At 34.7% G+C, this 22990-nt stretch overlaps 1 protein-coding gene across 4 annotated transcripts in view; it reads left to right on the top strand.

The window, feature by feature from the left end:
* LOC119066128 (sodium/hydrogen exchanger 9B1-like) overlaps positions 1-21932 on the top strand; it is a 45222-nt gene extending 23290 nt beyond the window's left edge. For 2 of the 4 annotated variants that reach the window (XM_037168416.1, XM_037168418.1), the window contains exons 2-13: positions 9291-9450; positions 9529-9652; positions 9811-10038; positions 14122-14294; positions 14362-14701; positions 14959-15093; positions 16999-17193; positions 17252-17349; positions 17411-17533; positions 17598-17835; positions 17906-18062; positions 19527-19814. In XM_037168416.1, the coding sequence (XP_037024311.1) occupies positions 9291-9450; positions 9529-9652; positions 9811-10038; positions 14122-14294; positions 14362-14701; positions 14959-15093; positions 16999-17193; positions 17252-17349; positions 17411-17533; positions 17598-17835; positions 17906-18062; positions 19527-19533 (1978 nt within the window). In that variant the 3' untranslated portion in view covers positions 19534-19814. Of the gene's footprint in view, positions 1-8350; positions 8372-9290; positions 9451-9528; positions 9653-9810; positions 10039-14121; positions 14295-14361; positions 14702-14958; positions 15094-16998; positions 17194-17251; positions 17350-17410; positions 17534-17597; positions 17836-17905; positions 18063-19526; positions 19815-21159; positions 21165-21918 lie in introns of those variants that run through there. The other 2 variants (XM_037168417.1, XM_037168419.1) reach the window with 2 other exon arrangements.
* Positions 21933-22990: the final 1058 nt, after the last annotated feature.

Here is a 22990-nt window from a genome sequence, read left to right as displayed (position 1 = left end):
TTGCATTACATTCCATTTTGATGTTATGCAAAACATGTGTAATCACTCAATTACTTGTTATCGGCTTTCTCCGAAGCGTATAGCTTCAATAATCATTGTCATGTGGGAGATGCATGCTTCACGACTTCTACAGATTGTTTTTGCGTTTTAAAATGCTGACAGTTTCAGTTGATGTATCACTTTGGAACGGTTGATTTAACGAAAATTTGCATGTAGGCTCCAATTCGGGCTATAGCAAGCGAACTTGACTGAAATCAATCGTCTGAAACAGATACGCAAATAACTGTTACCTGCTACACGTTTTAGCGACAAATGTTGACTTCTCGTGCCCAACACCAATAATTTTTCCAAAAACTTTCTTGTCAATTCCCTTCTCTACGACGGTAAATGTATATTCGAAAATTATATATTTTTAGTGTTAACACTATTCAATTTAAAAATTGTGTTAAGCTAGCACCAAACAATTCAATTTGTCAATTTATATTTTCTTGAATATTTCTTTTCAAAAGTACAATAGAATTATTTACCCAATAAACTTTAACGATATATGGAATTTACTTCTTTTCTCGTTAGCTTGACTCATGTGTTAACAGTAAAGCAATGTAAATACATCACGCGAATCTTACGGTGGAAATTTAAACTTAAGTTTACCTTTTAGCCACAAATGTAACGCTGAGAATGTGCAGATAAATGTGTGTTAATTGGGTTGGCTAAGCTCTGAAATGTATGTACATCAATTTAATATAAGGCGTGAATGAATGATCATATTTATATAAATACAGTGAGTGTTTGTGGCAACTTGTTTATAAACTTTAAGTTGTATACAACATTACATTTAGGCAATGACGGTGTATGAAAAACGATGCTGACAGTAGACTGTAGTGAGTACAAATATTTATTCAACACATGTGATTCTGCTTAAGTACTTAAACTTTAAGAATTAAATTTAATTCTGCTATCAAATAGACAATTCCTCGTTACATTCGCTAATTGTCTCATACTTACTGATTCTGTGCGATATTTAAATGTGTTTCAATGTTCTATTATTGATGCCGAACCCCTGACCAATTTTCAATGGTTAGGTGTATTAAAGTATAAAAGCTTAAAAAACACTGTGTCCAATATCAAAATTTGTGATTGGTATTTTTGTACAGATGTATCGTCGTCAGTCTGTCCGTGGAATTTTTTTTCTATTTAACACCTTCAACTTTAAACAAGACTAACCAACTGTCTATACACTACTTTACAGATCAAATCTATCGTAATTAAATTACAGAGGATATAAGTAAACGGCTAAAAATACTCATTTATTAGAGTGGCAGAGCTTATTTTTGTTCAACTAAAAGCAGTTCGTCATACCATTTCCTATGGTCTAATGAAACAATGAAGATCGTGCTAATTTTACTTGTTGTTATACATTAAATATACAAATTTAATTCAATTTTTCATAATAAATCACGAGAAATACGTTTTTTGACGCATGTACCACACGACCTCCACAGTCCATGTTAATTGTTATACATTATTATATGTTATTATGTTAGGAATAGTTGTTCGAATCATGAAATACTTTAGAAGCCGTTGTACACGCAAAGGGATGTAGACAGGGGTTTATTGAAGCTACTGAAAGATATTGAACCTCATCAAAACTTTGTAAAAGAAACTATGTCGAAAAGATAGATACAGTCGAAGAAATTTAGTTTTCGGGTTTTCCAAAGGTATTAATCTTATTTAACCCACACTTTATCCCACAACAATGGAATCCACAAATTTAAATTTAGTTAACTCAGCGGTCGCAATGACGGCGCTGCAGTCACGATTTCAAAATGTGATATAGGGTGGATAAACTAAATTTTGGTTTTGGTTACATTTTCTCTTGGTTTTTTATTATTACATCAGGCTTCTAAATTAAGAGTACCTTTATGCAATATAAACCGTTTGAGTTTGAAAAAAGATGTTTTGTATCAGTGAACGATATAGGAAAGCGTTCAGTACGTCTCAACATACAAAAGAACGTAAAATATAATTGTACATTTAGCCACCCTACGTCCGTCATCGCTTCTATTGTCTTCAAAAACATATTGTGTGCTTGTCATGATAATTATCAGACGTTTGTTTATTTATGTGTCTCATCTAAAATGCTGGCCAGCAAAATTTTGATCATTAAATTCAACGGCAAAATTGATCTAAATGTTAAAGTAATTGTGAATAATAGTGAAGTTAATGTGGTTTTGTTTTCTCTTCATAAAGGAATTTGCATCAGTTCGATGTAAAGTGCGGAGCACCATTGGAAAAAAAACTTGTCGCTGAAGAATGATCAAAAAGTTGCTGGACGCAATAGCTTCAACTAATGCTTTGCAGGATATAGAATCGAAATTAGAGAAACACCAAGAGCCGTCCATTTGAAATCTTCATCATCATCATTTCAACTAAAGGCTTTTTTTTAACGAAACGCAGATTCGGAACATTCTTTTTCGCCAAATTACAATTTGGCATAGGAAATCAATTCAACTCTTTGTATAAGTGAAGCTCATGATTGAGCTCAATCATGAAAACAGAATCTGGTCAGGAATAAGAATATGAATATATGACGAACTTCAAAGTTCCTGATTTATAATCCTGAGATGCCTGCTCATGCAATTATGCGATTTACGATTTCCAAAGAATTTTAATATCAACTTTTAGACAAAATAACAATTTCCAAGTCTGTTTTCTATTTGATTTATTTGATGTATTTCCGACCTCGTTCTAGGGTAATAAAATTTTCTGTGGATTATTTGTAACTTCATGAAAATATTAAGATGGAAAACCTCAGAAACATTCACATAAAAATTATGCTTTCCTAACTAATGTTGAAATAGCCTTTTTGCACTCATTAGGAACTTAGGAAAATAACTACTGGTCGAGACGGTTTACTTGTAGTCCGAAATTATATTTTGTCTTCGTAGAACACAGATAAACACAAGAGAGAGAGAGGAATTATATGATATGCAGTACATACTGTCCCGCAATGAAAGTAGATAAGTAGGTATGGCCAGTCCATACAAGTCGGAGCACATACGGATTTGCATGGCGCCACCTCAAACTAACTCATTTCTAGTGGAAATTTGCACTAGAAATGAGTTTGTTTGAGGTGGCGCCATGCAAGTCCGTATCATGGCTCAGAAATCTTACAAAGCAGCCAAGCAATGCTTGGAGAACACGAAAATTTCGGAGAACAGCTTCGACGAAGAGAAAAATTTTGTCACACATATTTCGAGAGCAAGTAGTAATTTCAGACCTTGAAAGAACATTATAGATTAGAATATAGCTGATGGACAAATTTTGTCAACACAAATGAGAGCACTTAGTAATTTTCAGATCTCGGATAACACTTATAGAGATTAGATGTAGTTGACTTCAGTCTCGGTTCTTTCCCGATTCGACACTTCATTTTTTTATGTTTCAATGGGAACAGTAGTAAGCCAAAAGAAATAAATGACACGATGACAATGGAAAAATACAAAGTTTAATAAGCGTTTTGGACATGGACTCGCAAACTTTTAGTAAATTTTTAATCATAATCGTTGTCGTAATCATAATCATAATTAATTCTGGATGTAAAATGATTGTGTCGGTCTACGACTTTTGATGTTTCAAATATTTTTAGCAAATCGTGTCTTCTAAGTCTTTCTCAAAAAGTGCCACTTTTCAGGCCCTCCACCGAACCGCAAATAAAGAGCATCTCGTATAAGCGTACTCGATTTGCTAAATGGTGGAGGCCCATTCCATGCGATGAAGACCTCCTTGCTAACTTTATCAACATGCAACGAGCCACGGTGCTCGTAGTGGCGTCCAACTACAGAACCAATTGCTTCACACTGACTTTCGTTCGCCAATCTGACTATTGCACTTGCAAGAAGATGATTTACCTCTGGGAACGTTGACTGATTTTGCAACAATTTGTTATACAATTTCCTTTCAAATTCTCGTTTCTTCGAGAACCTGTAGTTCTCATAAAACTCGTCCTTCTCTTTTCTTACAAATGTTTCGAATTCAGAATACTGAACCCTTAGCTCGCTTTCGGTGAATGTTTCTAAAAAATCCACCTTCATGGCTGCCTCAGCATACTCGATAAAAGCGTCAACACCTTCTTCATTCGTTTCCGGTCTGGTATAAATTGCATGCAAGTCAAAGGCCTTACAGGCTGAGAGAAGAATTTTAGAGTTGTTTGCATCCATACGACATTTAAGAGCTTCAATAAGATCTACTATAAACTTAACAGCTGCTTGTCTACAACTGAGTATCGTTTCGTTCTGAGTTCGCTCTTGATGTTTCGGTTCAAGCGCTCTACGACGGGTCATTGTAGGTACATGTTGTTTGTTGAGTACGGGTCTCGATTTGTAGGTGAAGATGTTAAGGTGCATGAATCAATTGGCAGGAATTGTGAGAGATGGCAAGATGCATGTAACGCATAAATAATTATTTTTTTCTGCTAGTGCAAAAAACAGATAGATAATGTTCACATTGATTTATGTGTCTGTTTTTAGGGAGATAAAGTGATTTTTCGCACACGCAGATAAAATATTGTGTTAACTGCTTCCAAATTGTTATTTTGGCAAGTGGGATTATAGCCCTTGCCTTCGGCAATAAACTTCCCACTGGCCAAAATAAAAATTTGGAAACAGGTAGGTAGGTTAGGGAGGCAGTTCACTGAGGAATGTATGCGATTTGAGTTATATGAAAAAATTGGACGTAAAACATCTTTAAATTTTTATTATCCATATTTATATGGGAGAACACTGATCGGCTTGCTTGGAGAACAATTGTAAGATTTCTGAGCCATGCCGTATGTGCTCCAGCTAGAACAAATTTGAACGTTTGGCCATACCTATCTATTTACTTTCATTGCTGTCCCGTACAATCTTTTTCTAAATAAAAGTTATAGTCAAATCGACAATATTGTATTATTTGGCGATTTGTCATATTTTGGAGTTTCTTCACACTTTGGCGATTTTTCTTGACAATTCATCATATTTAGTTGATTTGTTAAATCATCAAGAAAAGTCTCAGAAGTGTGAAGAAACGCCATAAAGACAAATTTTCAATTCTCTATGATCCTTGGAGTTTCTTTACTCTTTGGCGATATTTCTTGGTTTTTCTTCATATTATGGCGATTTTTCTTGTTGATTTAACAAATCAACCATAAGAGGTTCCGAGCCTACGCTGAAATTGTAGCCTACATTTCTGCGTTTCGAAATTTTTGATCGCTGATATCTTTTTACGAGAGCCCTTTTTGAAAAATGTACGACCACATTTTCGAGTAAAAATATGTCAGCTTTGAATAAAAAATAAAATTGTCTGTGAAAGTTCCATGTGCTTTGAGAAAAGTGTACCTTTGATGCAAATTTGGGGCATCGGTACAGTTTTCTCAAAGCAAATGGAACTTTCACAGACAATTTTATTTTTTATTCAAAGCTGACATATTTTTACTCGAAAATGTGGTCGTACATTTTTCAAAAAGGGCTATCGTAAAAAGATATCAGCGATCAAAAATTTCGAAACGCAGAAATATAGGCTACAATTTCAGCGTAGGCTCGGAACCTCATAATGATGAATTGCCAAGAAAAATCGATAGTGTGAAGAGAAGAAGAGAAAAATCGCCAGAGTGTGAGGAAACGCCAAAGTGTAAAAATACGTTTTTGAAATGTCTCTACATTATCTTTCGTAAAATGATAGTGTCCTCGGGATCTTTTGTTAAAGTATGAATTCCCTAGGATCGAACAAGATGCCGTTACCTGACGTAAAATAAGAGTTTCCTTAGGATCGAACCAGGCAGCATTTCGTAACTTTTATAAAAGGATAGATTCACTAGCTTCGAACAAATAACGCCTTTTAGATAAATTTCGTAAAAGGATAAATTTCCAAGGATTTGTTTAATCACCACGAAGAATCGCCAAAGTGTGAAGAAACGCAACAAAGACAAATTTATCATTCTTTGTTTTTCCCAGCGTTTCTTCATCCCTTGCCAATTTTGTATTTTTGGCGATTCTTCATGGGAATCATGATTAATGACGGCTACGAGCTTTAGCGAAAACGAATGAGATGTTCCGATCCGAATCTGCGAGCGAACTTCCGTTTCGTTAAAAAAAACCTTTAGTTGAAATGATGATGATGAAGATTTCAAATGGACGGCTCTTGGTGTTTCTCTAATTTCGATTCTATATCCTGCAAAGCATTAGTTGAAGCTATTGCGTCCAGCAACTTTTTGATCATTCTTCAGCGACAAGTTTTTTTTTCCAATGGTGCTCCGCACTTTACATCGAACTGATGCAAATTCCTTTATGAAGAGAAAACAAAACCACATTAACTTCACTATTATTCACAATTACTTTAACATTTAGATCAATTTTGCCGTTGAATTTAATGATCAAAATTTTGCTGGCCAGCATTTTAGATGAGACACATAAATAAACAAACGTCTGATAATTATCATGACAAGCACACAATATGTTTTTGAAGACAATAGAAGCGATGACGGACGTAGGGTGGCTAAATGTACAATTATATTTTACGTTCTTTTGTATGTTGAGACGTACTGAACGCTTTCCTATATCGTTCACTGATACAAAACATCTTTTTTCAAACTCAAACGGTTTATATTGCATAAAGGTACTCTTAATTTAGAAGCCTGATGTAATAATTAAAAACCAAGAGAAAATGTAACCAAAACCAAAATTTAGTTTATCCACCCTATATCACATTTTGAAATCGTGACTGCAGCGCCGTCATTGCGACCGCTGAGTTAACTAAATTTAAATTTGTGGATTCCATTGTTGTGGGATAAAGTGTGGGTTAAATAAGATTAATACCTTTGGAAAACCCGAAAACTAAATTTCCTCGACTGTAATAGAGTCAAATCTCATTTGAACAAGTTATGGCATACATTAAGTAGAGAGAGAAAAATAATCATACCACCATACCTGTTATACTCTAAATAGAGTATATTCTTCAATTTATACGAATGGGTTTTGCACAACCCCAGATCTATTACTTCGAAAAAGTTTTACTAAAAATTTTAGGAAAACCATTCTCCTCTGAATTAATTGCACTGGACTGATGTGCATTAATTGTACAACCCCATGGTATTTGTTTATTGATCAATTGGACAGGCAAACAGACTGTATTATACATTAAAGAAACTACAGTTACCCAATTATATTGTGACTATGGGATTGTAGGATGCATTACTTTTACATCCTACTTACTTCCCACATTCAATTGAACCAACGAATTCAGTTTCATTTTAGATTTTGTCGATTGGCACCATTGACATACAAGTGGTTAGTTCGCATTATTTGCTTGTGGTGGCACTACATACATTGCGTGTCTAAGTACTTAAATAAGCTCTAGGTAGCGTCAATGAAAATTCTGAAAGGCAGTAACACATTTAGAAGAGATCTTTTTGTGTAATATATGAATTTTACATGCTACATGCGTCGAAACCCGTACTTTTCATGTTTCAAGCACTAGTTACGACGGCCAAAACATGTAAAATCCATTGCATAACTCGGTATAAAAAGATGACAAGTCTTGTTTTCGTGTGTTTATTGACCTCGGCTGCGCCTCGGATCAACAAAATTCACACGAAAATTCTACTTTTTATCCATTTAACACAAGTCATGTAAAATACTAATGCTTTTCTGATCTTTCAAGCATGAGAAGGAAATTCGTGTGAAATGGGAAAAATGTAAAACGCTAAAGAAATGCTCACACGAATTTCCTTCTCACGTTTGAAAGATCAGATTAGTATTTTACATGAATTGAGATAAATAGATAAAAAGTAGAATTTTCGTGTGAATTTTTCGGCTGCGCCTCGGATTAACAAACACACGTAACTAGTGCTTGAAACATGAAAAGTGCGGTTTTCGACGCATGTAGCATGTAAAATACATATAATACACAAAAAGATCTCTTCTAAATGTGTGCCTTTGTGATCAAGTCAAATGTGAGCTATACTTTCCCTTCAGAATTTTCATTGACGCTACCTAGTGTTTTTTTTACTGCTTGGACACGCAATGCACAAGCACATAATGAGAACTAACCGCTTGTATGTCAATAATGCCAATCGACAAAATCAAAAATGAAACTGAATTCGTTGGTTCAATTGAATGTGAGAAGTATGTAATGCATCCTACACCCCTAGTCATAATATAATTGGGCACCTGTAGTAGATCAAATTACAAAAACTCTAATAAAATATGAATTCTTTACAGCAGATCTGTTTCTGTACTGACCGTAAGTCTAATGGAAAGTGTTTCAGCTCATTGCAGATAATAGCTTCATTTTCATAATTATATGTTTCACCGGTTCCAAGCCCAGCCTATTATTGGTAAATTTACTTACCTAATTTACCACAATTTACCGAATTTTTACTGAATTTATTGAAACAAGATTTTCAGTAAATGTCAGTAAATTCATGTTTCGATAAATTCAGTAAATATTCTGTAAATTTTAGTTTAAGATTAATTGATGTGATATGATAAATAGATATAGAGAGGTTAATATTTAAAATCACACAAGAAAACATCTCTCCATCATGTCTTTGTCCTATATAAATGTTAAGTATTTTCCGCACAAACTCGAGGCAAAATTTCTCAGTCACCCATCTCAGAATGTATGTATATGACAAAACTACGTGTCGCTTAACGTTGAAAGAATTGATATTTGCATAAACGTTTCATTTAAAATATTTCCATGTATATTTAACCAAAATTACTAATTTATCTGAATGTATTACTCAATATTTCTTACCAAACAGTACATTATGTAAACACATATAGAAGTAAAACAGTAAACAGTTATGGCTAAAATATGAAAATATATTTTTGGGAGTTTGGAGTACTCCAATTTTCGCCAAGGCATATCGCAAATAACAACCACATTAATTGCAAATAAACGTACTACGTATATGTATATGAATATGAATATCTTCTGACGGTAAAATTGTTGTATATATGTAAACATTGATGTGTACGCAAAGCTCTCGAAATAAAGTTATATAGCACTCAAAATAACAAAATGTGATTAACCGCCGCGCCGAACAGAAACAATTTTCATTTAGCCAAACATGTTTCATGCGTTCCATGCCGTGAAATTCCTATTTATCCACATAATGTTATAATTACATCAAGACTGTTTCGGGATACATTTAGCGATTTAAATGAGGTTTCCCCATAAACATTTTCCCAGACATGTGTACCGCTGCCTATTAATTTTAATTTTTGCTGTTTTGATGTATTCACCTTCAGCTTCAATATGGGTTCCGCCGATCCGGTTGAGGCTGTTACCGTTCAACCGACATCCGATACAAAGCGTAAAGTCAGCATACAATCAGATCCGGTTTCAGAGGCTCGATTGAGTTACGATAATTATGGATATGAGGTGCATCCGCGTCGGAAAATATCTCAGGTAATTTGTTATACTGAAACTTAATATTCTTATTAACGAACGCCAATAAACCGATGCTAATGTTTTATCGTTAATCAGAATTCAGACCATGCTGAAATGGGACCAACACGAAAGAAGAGTATACTCGTCAACAACTCAAATCAAGCGCAACACAACCCGCCAGCAGATTCTGAATCGTTGAAAAGCCATCAATCGTATAACGGTAAAGTGAAGTCAATACCAATTCATCCGATTCAATACTTCTACATTGATTTCCCTATCCCTGTAACCATTAACCTTCTGCGTTAACTCAAACCGAAACCAAAACTTGACCCAATGCTCATTTTCATTAAAATCTAACCCAAATAATTTGTTATACAGACCGACTGAATGGCGATGCACATACTCGAAACTATTTAAACCAGCATTTGAAGCAACCGAAACCGAAAGAAAATCTGGAACAATCGTGGATTTTTGCATTGTGTATGAGATGTCGCGTTGAATATAACACACCATCATGGGAACCACCGTATTGGCAGAAAGTGTGTCCGTACCCGTTATGTCCATCGTATCGGCAATTCGCCAATATTTTATCAATAATCTTAATAGGTGAGCACATAACAGTTGAAAATACATATTTTACGTGCGGTATACATTTCGTTCGGTTAGCAGTGCATTGATACGATAACGGACATGAATTGTATGCGGGTGCCACAAATGCATTTTAAACGAAGCTTGAATTGCATTAAGAAATTGAAGCGTATCAATAAATGCAGAATTCAGAATTTCCAACCATTCGAATTAAGCTGAATGGTTGCGGTTTAACGAAAATAATTCACATTAAAGCTGAAGATCGTTTCTATTTTATCGCCTGGATTCCTGGGACAGCAGTACGCGGCAGAGAATTGCATTAATTTTTCGCATTTCATAGATATGTAATGTGTGGTGATGTGGAAGCCACCACATATAATGCTAGATTTCATAATCGATTTTCACACATATTTGTTAATTAACTCCAATTTGTGTTTGTTGTTATGGTTTTCGGTTTCGGATGTTTTTGTTTTCTTTTTTTATTTGTTGAAAGCTAACATTTAATACCAATACCACGATAAATAGGAGAATAGTTAACGTGAACAAAAACGAAGAGTACAGGAAACGTCAGTGAAATTTAGGCATTTAAGAATGATTTTGCGAAAACTTCATCCAGTTTATATGAAAATGAAATTCAAGCCACATCCAATCCGAATGATCGATGGCTCTATAGAATCGTTAGTCTCCCCTGACAATTTTGTGGAACAGTTTTTTACTGGTTGTCTTTTTATTTTTGGCAGTAAAGTTGTAAAAGTGAGATGTCACGCATGTTGAAATAGTATGTTGTGTTACAAGTATTGTAATGTTGATTTTTTCAGCACTAGACCCAAGTTTTCCTTACGAGCGGAGCGAGTGCCAACCGAGAATTGAAATAGACAAGAGCACAAAAAATCATAACTTTCATTGTAAACAATCACTCTTCAAATTTGATCGATCACATTGCTTTGCATTTTCTCAAACGAATGCTGTAACAACTCATACAAATTCCATATCAACACTGCTTTGAGTGTTGTAATATCACATCAAACGGGTGCTGAAATAAGTGCTGAAAAGAGTCGTATTTCAATTCTCGGTGGCACAAAATACTTTTAATAATTTAATTTAATTTAATAATTTAATAATTTTTGTGCTCTTGTCTATTTCAATTCTCGGTTGGCACAAAGCATGATGTGTTACACGTATTGTAATGAGATTTTTTCAGCACACGACCCTAGTGCTGAAAAAATCAACATTACAATACTTGTAACACAACATACTATACTTTACTAGTGAGGTAATGTGGCCTTTCCCTCACTAGTGAAGACACTTTCCCTCGCTCGTAAAGTAAAACGCCATACTTTACACGTGAAATAATTTGATATCTCGTATCACGATGAGTAAAAGTACCCGAGGGCTTCAGCCCGAGGTACTTTTACTCATCTGGATACGAGATATCAAATTACTTCACTGGTATAGTAATGTACTATTATTTTTGAACTAAAAGTTGAATTATTTCGCCAATAAACAGACGATTTATTTGGAAGTGTGCAGGTTTATAGTGCTTACAAAGACGCTGCGATACATACCCGAAGCGTGTGTGGAAGCGCTAGACATCGAAAATCAGTATATGGTTTTCGGTTTCGGAATCTCTTGGACAGCAGCGACCAAACAAGTTTGACAATGGATAGTAGAGAGTAGTCCACCAGGAGTCCAACGATACTATGGAAGCCGTTGGCCGTCGCTGTCCAAGGTTGTGACAGGAAATTGAGAAAATTTGTCTACGTCGGAGAACTTCTAAGGGCGCCTCTGCCGCCATAAAGCAACTAAAAAACGTTACTACGGGTCTCTACTTTCCAATGATACCAAACACGCGTGGGTAGAGACTCGACAAATGTATTTTTTATTAGTAAATGTGACACTTAGTACGTGTCTATGTAAAGAATAATTATGGAGGGAAAAAAATGCCAGAAAATTCATTCCAACACTCTTAATCCTCTTTCTTCGTATTGAACGTGATAAAATAGTAAATTACTCTTCGAATTGAGCCCTGAAACTGTTTTTTACTTGCAACACAAATGAATATTTTTCAACGTGCGACACAGCTCACTTTTACAACTGTCAACTGCCATAAAAAGACAACCAGAAAAAAGTTGTTCCACATAATTGTCAGTGGAGACTAATGATTCTATAGAGCCATCGATCATTTGGATCGGATGTGGCTAGAATCTCAGTTGTTTGATACCTTGGCAAATTCATTCTGAATTAGCTTCGCTGTTTTAGCTGGTCAGTTCACAAAGAAAACTGCTCATATGTCTTAGAAAGACCCGTAGAAAGACGCATAAGTACTTTGGATTCTTTGAGGAGATAAGCCAGATAAGCTGAAAAACAACTGAGAAAATCGGCTAAATTTCACTGACATCGACTGTAACTTAAAGTAATAGTAGATTACATACTTGTGCGGAAAATCGTCGTTTTGATGAGTGTGTAGTTTGTATGCTGAGCCGAAGGCGACTGACTAAAATGCTTAATTAATGATCTAATATGTGGTGCATTCAATACTCAGACCATCTTAAACAGGTCTTCCCATTCTTGTCGCCAGCTGATTAAGGCAGTAATTTGAAACTTTTGGAATTTTTAACTGAGTATGAACTCCGTTAGTCCCAATCACTTATGGACTACACTATAGCCAATTACAAATAAGAAACAATTTTGGGATTGAGATTATTGTGGGTGCAATAGATTATTTGAGTGCTAAGAGTACTTAATTGACTAAATTAGGACAGCTGTTGTGGTCTTTGGACGTTTTAACTTTAATTTCACTGATTGTGAAATTTCACTGATTTCTTTCGAGACCGCGAAAGCTTTATTTGGATGGTTTCGGCCCAACCACACATCATTGAGAAATGTTTTCTTGAATTTCTCGAATTTTCCTTAATTTTTCCAATTTTCGTGAATTTTCCGGAATGAAGAAAATTCAAGGAAACTATCAAATTGCCTGGATTTTATAGCTTTTCCAAAAATTTTCTCGATATTCTAAATTTTCCAAGATTTTCGATTTTCTTGAATTTTATTTGAAATTTCTTGATTTTCTGGAATCTTGGAAAATTTCTTTTCTTTTTCTTTTTTTCGAAAACGTTTTTCAAATATAGGCTGTCAACATTCACATGAAGCAAGGTTTGAAAAGGACGTCAAAAAAAACTCGTGTTAAAAACGTTTCTCTTTTTGAATTTTAAATAGTACCACCCGGGCTAAAGAAAGGTTTTCCGTACTTTATATTTGCCGAAAAATTATCAATTTGTGTTTAATATCCAGCTGTCGACTGTTGTAACCGTTCTGTAATGTACTGTGTACACTGTTCATTCATTTAATTATTATGCATCAGCAATAATACCATTTCAGTTTGATTGAAATAAACCCGACGAAAATAAATAAAATAATAAAAAAAAAACGGTAAAACAAAACGTTAGCACATTTATATCAAAACAATTATTTTACATAAATTAAAAAAACAAAAATGTGAAATTTCATCCCAAAAAATGAGAGTTTGGAAGGCGGAAAAAAACAACAAAAATGAAAACTCAAACATTAAAGCGTTAAAATATCACATTGACTCTCGTTTTTTGAAAATTTATTATTTCCACTTCCATGCATTCAACAAAAAACCCTTTTGTGTTTTCTCTGGGCAAATCGATTAAATCTCCTCTCATACAGTTTTGGGCGTTGTATACTAATTAATTACTGTCCAAAAAGTTTGTTTGCACACCAAGTGTTAAATAATATAATAAACCAGATTATTAGTGCTACTGCTGAACCATATTGTGTTTTTCTCTGATGTGTATACGGCATCATATGGCCTAAACTTTATTATTATGAACTGGTGTGATACATAGTTCTCTTCTCACTGTGTCACAGATAGATTTATGAACTAAAATTGCTGTGGATGGTATGGATATTGCGTTTATATTTAAATAGACAAAACGGATTCGAAAACAACATCAAAATTGCCTCGAATAATCAACATTAGTTATTATTAACAAATTTGTGGCAACATGTTTATGAGAAGAGAGCGATTTCAATGAGTAAATAATTTCTATTGAACATCTGTTACCTTTCTTTCTATAGGCCTTTTAACATGGGTAACTGCATATGTGATAATAGGTGACAGTGCTGCACCGGGTGGTCAATTATTTGGATTAGTGGTATTAACAGTTGCGGCCAATTTCGGTGGGTGGCTCATTTCACTGACTACTCTGCCTCGATTAATTGGCATGTTGCTCGTCGGCATACTGTTTCAGGTAAGAAAAGCACAACTCCACGGCGATAAGTTAATTAATTTACTCATCTTGTTATTTAATACAACAGAACGTTGGATGGGTCGATTTGGATGGGGAATTCAGTCATGTCACATCAGAATTACGCAAAATGTCACTGACAATCATATTAATTCGAGCCGGCCTTGAAATGGATCCAGAAGCTTTCAAAAAGGTTTACATCACCATACTCAAATTGGGTTTGGTGCCATGGACTGTTGAAGCAACAGTCGTTGCGGTGATGTCACACTTCTTATTTGATTTTCCTTGGATTTGGGCTTGGGCATTAGGTGCGATTATTGCTGCTGTTTCGCCGGCAGTTGTAGTACCGTGCCTGTTTCGGTTGCGAACGAAAGGCTATGGTGTCGCAAAAGGCATACCAACTTGTATTGGTAAGTCGTTGTGATACAGTAAAAAGAAGACAATTCCCCAGCTGTCCCATAAACTTGCGCTCTTTGTATAATAAACAGTACAAAGACAAGTTACAGTGTCTTCACAGAAAGCAAAGACATTGGTTAGCTTGTGGGTGGATTATTTACCATATGTTTATGTGTAGTAAGTTTCTGGACCACCTGGTGAATTTAGCAGTTTTAGCAAAACAATGCACATCCCGAATTATTTACCAATGTACGTCTCATTTTTAAAACAGTTGCTGTAGCTGGTATTGATGATGCTGCATCCGTTGCTATTTTCGGAATCATTGCTAGCATTATGTTTTCAACAGGAAGTATGGCATATCAAATTGCACAAGCTCCAGTCTGTGTCATTGGTGGATTGGCATTCGGTAAGAAAATCTTTGGTTTCGTTCGAAAAGAACCGTTTATTGAGAATGGATTTATTGATTTGTTTTATCGTTCGTTTTTCCCTATTTTCAAAAAGAAAGCTTACACGCTTCGTACAATATATTTCTCTCAAATTTCATCCCATTTATTTCTGCTGTATAACGTCCGTAGGAACATTGTGAATGCAAACCTCGCTCCAAATTCAATTTATTAACAGACCCGGAATATATCCATTGCTCTGTATGTTGCAACAGCAATGAATTCAAGTGAGGCAGTTGCCTTGGTCCAAGTCGTGAGATGAAGTCTTACATGACCCCCTCAGGTTTAGGGAAATTTCAATTGGAATTCAGGAGCATCTTCAGTATTTAAACATTTTACGAATTTTTTGTTGTCAAATTTTTAGCGTACAATTGAATCACCAATTCATCAATACGAACATTTTTATTTGCATTTTTCCCCAATTGTCTAAAGGATGCTGCGGGAAAATGACCAAAGTGTTACTCCTAACTATCTATTTCTTTGATTTTTGACTGAATGGTAATTTATTGAAATATTGAACAATTAGCCGGATTCCCGCGGGTAATTCAATTTTTGCAAGTTTGGTATTCTCTAACTATCCCGATTTCGGCTAAGGTTTAATATTTCATTAAATAACCATTCAGGGAGTTGCTGGAAATGTTAACTATTATCGAAAGGCAAGAATGATATTCGTACGATTTCAAATAAGATAAAATTTACCTGATTGTTTTATACTTAGTTTTGTAACGTCCATTTCAAATTTAATGAAAAATTACGTTCGCTAATTTTAAACGAATATTTGGGGGAATACTCTAATTACTTCTCCTTCTTACTATGTCGATTAGTCATGATGATTCGTTAATATATGAGCAAATATGAAGTCCATTTAAATTTCACTTTTCAACAATACGAGAAGTGATTCAATTAAAAACTTCATTTTTTTAATAATTTTCAAAAAGTAATCTGTTTCTTTCGAACGTTGCAAGAATAATTACAAAATCTATAAAAATTTCGTTTAATTATCTGCGCAATCATTATTCGTTCATAAAAAAGTGTCAAAATCGAACAGTGTATCCTTTCAAACTAAAGGTTAATGTTTTCATAAGATTTCTAAACACGCATGCTCAGAACGCTCTCACAAACACATTCACTTCACATGTGTTTCACATTTGTTTCGCATTTTTTTCACATTTGACTCACATCTGTGATTCAAATGTGAATCAACTGTACATCACATTGAGTTTAATTGTCACATATCACAAATTAGCGATGAATCTCAAAAAACTTTTGTCACATCCTATTACTTTTGACCCAAATGCACCGATATGTGCAATAAAATTAAATATGTTCTGTCAATATAAGGCCAAATGTGCGAATCACATATGGGCAAATGTGTCATATAAGGCAAATTTGGCCATTTTGCAATGCAAAATTTGTATGCTCACATTTTTTGCATTTTTGCCTTTCGATAAAAGTTAAAATTTCCCGCAACTCCCAGTCAAAAATCAATGGAATAATAGTTAAAGCAGAAATTTGGTCATTTTCCCGCAGCATCCCATTCGAACAAGTAATGACTTATTCACCTTTCACCGACGGCAAGCATATCATTAAGGTGGTGATCGAATCTATTACGCGATTTGATCTAAGTACTTCCAAATGATTACAATAAAATCTTTGAGCTCAAGTAAATATTTTGTTAAATAGGACGACGTTAGGTAGAGCTCAATATGTATTGTTGTCATCGTCGTCAACAACACATAATACAGTTTCTCTATCGATTTTCGGAAAGTTGATTAGGTGACAAGCGTATAGAGCGAAAATATTTTTCAGAAATTAAATTTAAAAATTAAAACGAAATTTCACTCCTCATTTCACTGCATTCATTTCAGGCGTTATATGGGGAAATCTATCGAGAGTTGTTCCAGAGAAAGGCGATGCATACGCAGTGCCCATTAGAACACTACTACTATTGGGCGGTGGAGCGCTAGCAATATTTGGTAGCGAAAAAATTGGCTTTGAAGGTGCCGGTCCGCTGGGAGTTGTTTTTGCAGCTTTCGTCAGTAATTATTACTGGTGTCAACAAGGTATAGTCGAACTGAAATACTCACAGAGTTAAAAACTAATTCAAATCAATCGTTACAGGATGGGAAATAGAAGACAATCCCGTTGCCACTGCATTTGAAATATTTTGGATGATCTTCGAACCAATTCTTTTCGGAATAACTGGAGCCGCTGTAAAGGTTAGAAATGAAAAGATTGATCCATTTGCGGTGATGAAGCTCATAAAATTATTTTATTTAGATAAACGAACTAGATTCGCACATAGTGTCATATGGTGTCGCCATATTAACGGCCGGTGGAGTAATTCGAATATTATCAACGGTTGCGATTGCCGTTGGCGATAAATTGAATCTTAAAGAGAAGGTGAATGTTCGCAAAATCTGTATTCCATTTTAAATTTGCTAAAATACTTATGGTGCATTTACAGGTGTTCGTATCATTGTCCTGGATGGCCAAAGCAACGGTTCAAGCGGCTCTGGGACCGGTTTGCTTACGGCGTTTAGCTGAAAAGCCAAACACAACACCAGAAGAAACAAAATACGCGGAGATCGTTCTGATGATCTGCATTTTGAGTATTGTGGTCACAGCCCCTATCGGTGCCATTTTGATTTCTATAACGGGAACAAAACTTCTTACGAAAACTAAGCCATTGCATGTGGTTGAAGGTAGGGATCTGTTTACGAAATTGTTTTTTTTATGACAACGTTTGTGACCCACAACATTTTTACATTCAAGGCTGGCGACGCAGTCATCGTCCGTCACTGTACGACATCAGTATTATAGACGAAGAGGAAGATCGAAGCAAGGATCCGGAACTACAGACCGATGAGAAAACGTTGGCAAATACTAGTACAAATCAGGGTCGGCCTCTACCGATATACACCGTAACAAAGTAAACATAATTGTCGATAGTAGTTGTCTTAAGTGTTTGTTGCCTGCGCTTCATTTAGTTATTTTGTGTCATTTGATTGCATGAAACGAAACGTAGTGCATCCTGCTTGTCCTGTACTTTTGTGATGTCAGGTACTTTCGATTTATGTATGCGTTTGCAGTGCTGTGTCTAGTTTATCGTGCGACGGGGACCATTCTAATATTGCCAATATTCTGAGATTGTCTCAGATATTAAATTTTTCGCTTTCTTCTTCAACGACGAGATCCTGTGTAAATCTCTGTTAAGATCAGGTTAGGCGCCTTTCATCGCAATGCAAACATTTCCGATGTATGACGCCTTAACCTGGCCTCAGACAAAAAAATTGTTGCAAATTAGCGTCTCATACTTTAAATGAACCAGACCAATTGTATTTGTTTCCACAGTACGAAAATCATCCAAGTTTTGAGTTGTTGGGCTCGCATCTTACGAGAGCTAAAATCATTAGAAATGGCAAAAGGCCTTTACGACTTCTGATCGAAAACAGAAAAATTTCCTTAATAGAAGTAGTAAGGTCAGGGAGTAGGACAAAGGATTTTTGATCTAGGTTGCCGTTTCTCAGTTGAAGAAGATTGCCAAAACCTTAATCTATCTGTTTACGAGAGCTTTAGGCGTTTTACATCTCTAGTGTCTAAAGAATGAATGTTAAAACAATTGAAGTAAAAGATGTAAAGATCCTGAAAGGTTAAGTCATAGCAAGCTTTCCACTGCGATATTCCTCGAAAATCCTCGGCTTTTCAAAGTTTTCAAAAATAATTGAATGTTAGCTCTGTTGTGGCTTTTACAATGTTCAAGAGAAATCTGTTGCACACCGAAAGAAATTTCCAACTTTTTTCCCGAGTTAAACATAACGTTTTTCACAACAAAGGCTTCCAAAGCTTCAGCGTAGAGGAGAAAATGAGTATTTTCTCGCATGCGTTGTGAAATAGTATTTTACATAACTAGGGATAAAAACGAGGAGGAAACCACTATTTTGTGATTAACATGGTTAATCAGTTAATCAGAAACATAAGTTCTGTGAATCCAAACGGTTAATCGGTGATTAACATTGATGAACCGCTATATTTCACGTTTATTTGTACTTTTGCGACGATTTCCCCGGTCAAATGCTGGTAAATCACCAATTCATCATCATGTTAATCACATCCCTCGGATAAAAAGATTAAAAGTAGAGTTTTCGTGTGAATTTTATTGATCCGAGGCGAAGCCGAGACTTTTCATTTTTATCCCGAGCTAAGTAATGGATTTTACAAAATAGTGCTTAAAACATGAAAAGTACGGTTTTCTACGCATGTAGCATGTAAAACCCATTTGTTTCCACTATTTTCACCGTCCTATTGGTCTCGACGAAGACACAGCACTGCTGTCGAATTAGTTTCATTTACATTTTTTTTAAAGATTTTTTTTTCTTTCAATTTTTGTATCAAGGTGTTAGGCGGCAATAAAATATCGCAAAAAAAGATTAAAAACGAGCGACAAGCGAATAAATAAGAACTGAACAAAAGCATAATTATTGATATGATGATAAATAGAGTATCATAGATTGTCCCAAAGAGAAATACCGATGAAATTGGCTACATCGCATAAAACTGTTATTACGATGAGGAAGAAAAAAAAACAGAAAAAAAGAGAACCAAAATGAATTGTTATATATATATTTCCATGTTTTAATAGTGATTACGTGTTGAATTTAAGTTAGATTAATATGCACACACACAAACACATTCATTTTGTACCATATTACATTCCCGGAGAATATTTTACGCAAATTATTCCATTGTTTTAATTTGCAAATTTAGGATTTATTTCGATCAAAATTTGTTTAATTAATTTTCTAATTTTAATTAAATTGTAGATAATAAATATTATACGTGTACGTGTACATAAACGTTGTTGATATTTTTGAATAAACAGGAACATTATACAAAATTCGGACATTTTGCGTTTTCATGCTAAATTATATTGCCAGTAATTTGTAATTTGTGTAAAATCCGTGGTTAACTCGCATGTGTACACACAACGCAGCGGTAAATGTTTACATTTCATCGAGAGATTTTTATCGCACTTCACATTGTCGTCCTTCGGTCAATACGTTTCGAATTGCGATTGAATTTTAGACGCGTTTTGAATAGGGCCCCCCGTAAAAACGCTGGTAAGTTGATAAGAAGATAAAAGATATGTTACCGAGGCTTGACCGAGAAGGTGAAATATTATCAGAAGTAAAACCCCGATACCCACCTTCAATCATTGTTGAAATTCGGGCGACAGAATTTTTCACGAAAAATGTTCGTTTAGCCATTCACTGAAAAATATCATCAATCGATGATAAAATTTCCAAATAATAGATGGAACACCAATCGAAGGTTTTATGGATAATCGATAAATATCGACTGGTAATCGCATAATTAGTCAATGTTTATCGGTTTCTCAGTTGATATTTACCGATTGACACTCGAAATTTACCGATCATCAGACGATATTAAGAGATTATCAGTCGTTAAATAGATCAATCGAATGAATTATCGAACATATACCATTCAACGTGACAACGCAGCGATTATAATGTGGTCCAACCGTTCGTAAATAATTTTATTGAAGTTTCTTCAACATCACACTTGTAGCTACAAATTAATTTTCCCATCTAATATCTAAGGACTCAATCAAAGCACTTCCTGCAAAAGAGATCATAGTCGACATCGACAGCTGCCAAATAGAGTACTATTTTGTATGAATTGGATTTTTACAGTGTTTTACACTTGTGTGACACGCTGACAAGTTTCAGCACTCCATTTAGAGTACCACCTCGAGTACCTGTACCACTCATGCTTGAAGTGCGTTGAAATTATTAAATTTTCTTGATTTTCTCTACAGAATAGTGAAAATAATTTTCCAAAATTAGGCAACGTCCTAAATTATCATTAAATCTGCTACTTCGGTTGTTCTAAGTACCTCCTAGTGTTTGACATTTGATACAAAATCTGGTACTTCGTTTGTCAACTCATAACAACTGAGGTTTTCATATTAGAAGTGTGGACGTTGCTATTTTCAAACCTTTTTAGAGGTGTTGTCCTCGAAAATATATCTCAATTCTACGTATCTCTATACTACATTCATTACAAGCACTCAACATTGTTGGCAATTATTTGTTGTCGAAAAAACAAGGAAAATCATTAAAATTTTACTTTCGACGAAAAGAAACGCTCCAAAATATATTTAAAGACAATGTATTATACCTCTACCACTCTGTAATTTCATGTTTTTTGGCTGTAAAATACGGAAACAAAATAGGAAAAAAAGGGGGAACATAACAACAACAACATAATCTGTTCCAAAGTCTCTCACTCAACGTATACATATAATTGTTAAATAATGCACGAATTTGTTAGGTTGTGAAATGATTGCGACAAGCCATAAATTTTCATTTTCAAATTCGTGCGAAATTTATTTGCAAGCAGCCGTTCTAGTGAAGAATTATTTTCATTGAAAATTAACTGTAATACGATGTCTGTAGTTCACATACGTTCTTTCGATTATCCCCTTGCAGCATTCCGATTTCATCATTGCGAAAGTCATCTTTGCACATTTTATAAGCGAAGCTTAATGTTACAGTATTAAATGGAGTCATTTTTTATGTATAATCTCCCGACATAGGATTACGAAACAGCGTAATCAATAGTTGGTATATAAATGTTCGTTTAAATGAACGAAAAAAAGAGAATTGTCCATAGCTTAGCTTTATCAGCTTAAAGGATATTAAGTAACTAACCAATTCCATACCATACACTGTACGAACGAACGGTGTCATAAAAAATGTGGAGAGAAAAAATGCGGTACAAGAACACCACCAAGTATACACATACACCACACCATACCAATGATAAGTAAATTCTTTCACTTCATATCCTCTTAATGACGCTGTTTATCCACATCGTGCACATACTGTGTCCATTTGAGTTTTCAATTAATTTTGCGTTTTTATTTTCAATTTCAAAATTTCTCGCATTTCGCGTAAGAAGAAAAAATGTTGGCGGAATATTAAAAAAAAAAAAACGTTTTTCGGACTCATTTGGCGGTTTCTTTTTTGTTGAAAGATGAATATTAAAAGTGAATGGAATGATGTGGTTCAAGAAAGAAAGAAAAAAATCAAATTTGCATAATGTCGACGATTAGTTTCGCGATTGATTTGATTTTGAAATTTAATTTTAAATTTCATCGTCATTTGGTCGACTCCGAGCAGAGAAATTACGTAGATGGAGAAGAGGAAAAGTATTTAGAAAGAAAAAGCTGTGTACCAATGTACTATTTCTACAGACAACGAATATATGGAATAATGGAGTCATCAATAAATACCGCCTTGTCAATAGGGGGATAGATTAGTGATGGACAGATCAAGCGTAATATCGAGATAATAATACCTCATCTGCTATTGTCCTGAGACGGCTAAAATAAATAATGAAATCTGAATAATCAGATTTTATATGACAAAAGGTAAGATAAAACAAATGCTTGCCGTCTGTGAAAGGTTAAAATAACCTAACTCGTATAATTCCTGTGACGTTTGTATCTCTCGTCGTATTCCTCTAATCAACCGTATAATTGGTCTTCTATTATATGGTAATTCAATCTTCTTTTATTGTACCAAAAAATATGTTCAGTCTTGTGCGAATAATGCAAATATGCCGAGACAAATGCAATAACTTAACTACTGTCTCTGACTGTATAATGATATAGGGGCCTTATTACAAATACCGAAATAAAATCATTCTTTTCTTTATTTAATTTAACGAAAATCCCCTTTATTTGCTGGTACTTTACGTTACTGTCTTGAAAATATGGTATGTTAAGCACAGCAACAACATATCATTTATTTATATATATAAATTTATATATTT

The sequence above is a fragment of the Bradysia coprophila genome, chromosome IV (assembly GCF_014529535.1).
Source record: "Bradysia coprophila strain Holo2 chromosome IV, BU_Bcop_v1, whole genome shotgun sequence".
Classification (NCBI taxonomy): Eukaryota; Metazoa; Arthropoda; class Insecta; order Diptera; family Sciaridae; genus Bradysia; species Bradysia coprophila.
The sequence above is the reverse complement of the archived record's forward strand: the minus strand, read 5'-3'. Positions and strand labels throughout refer to the sequence as shown.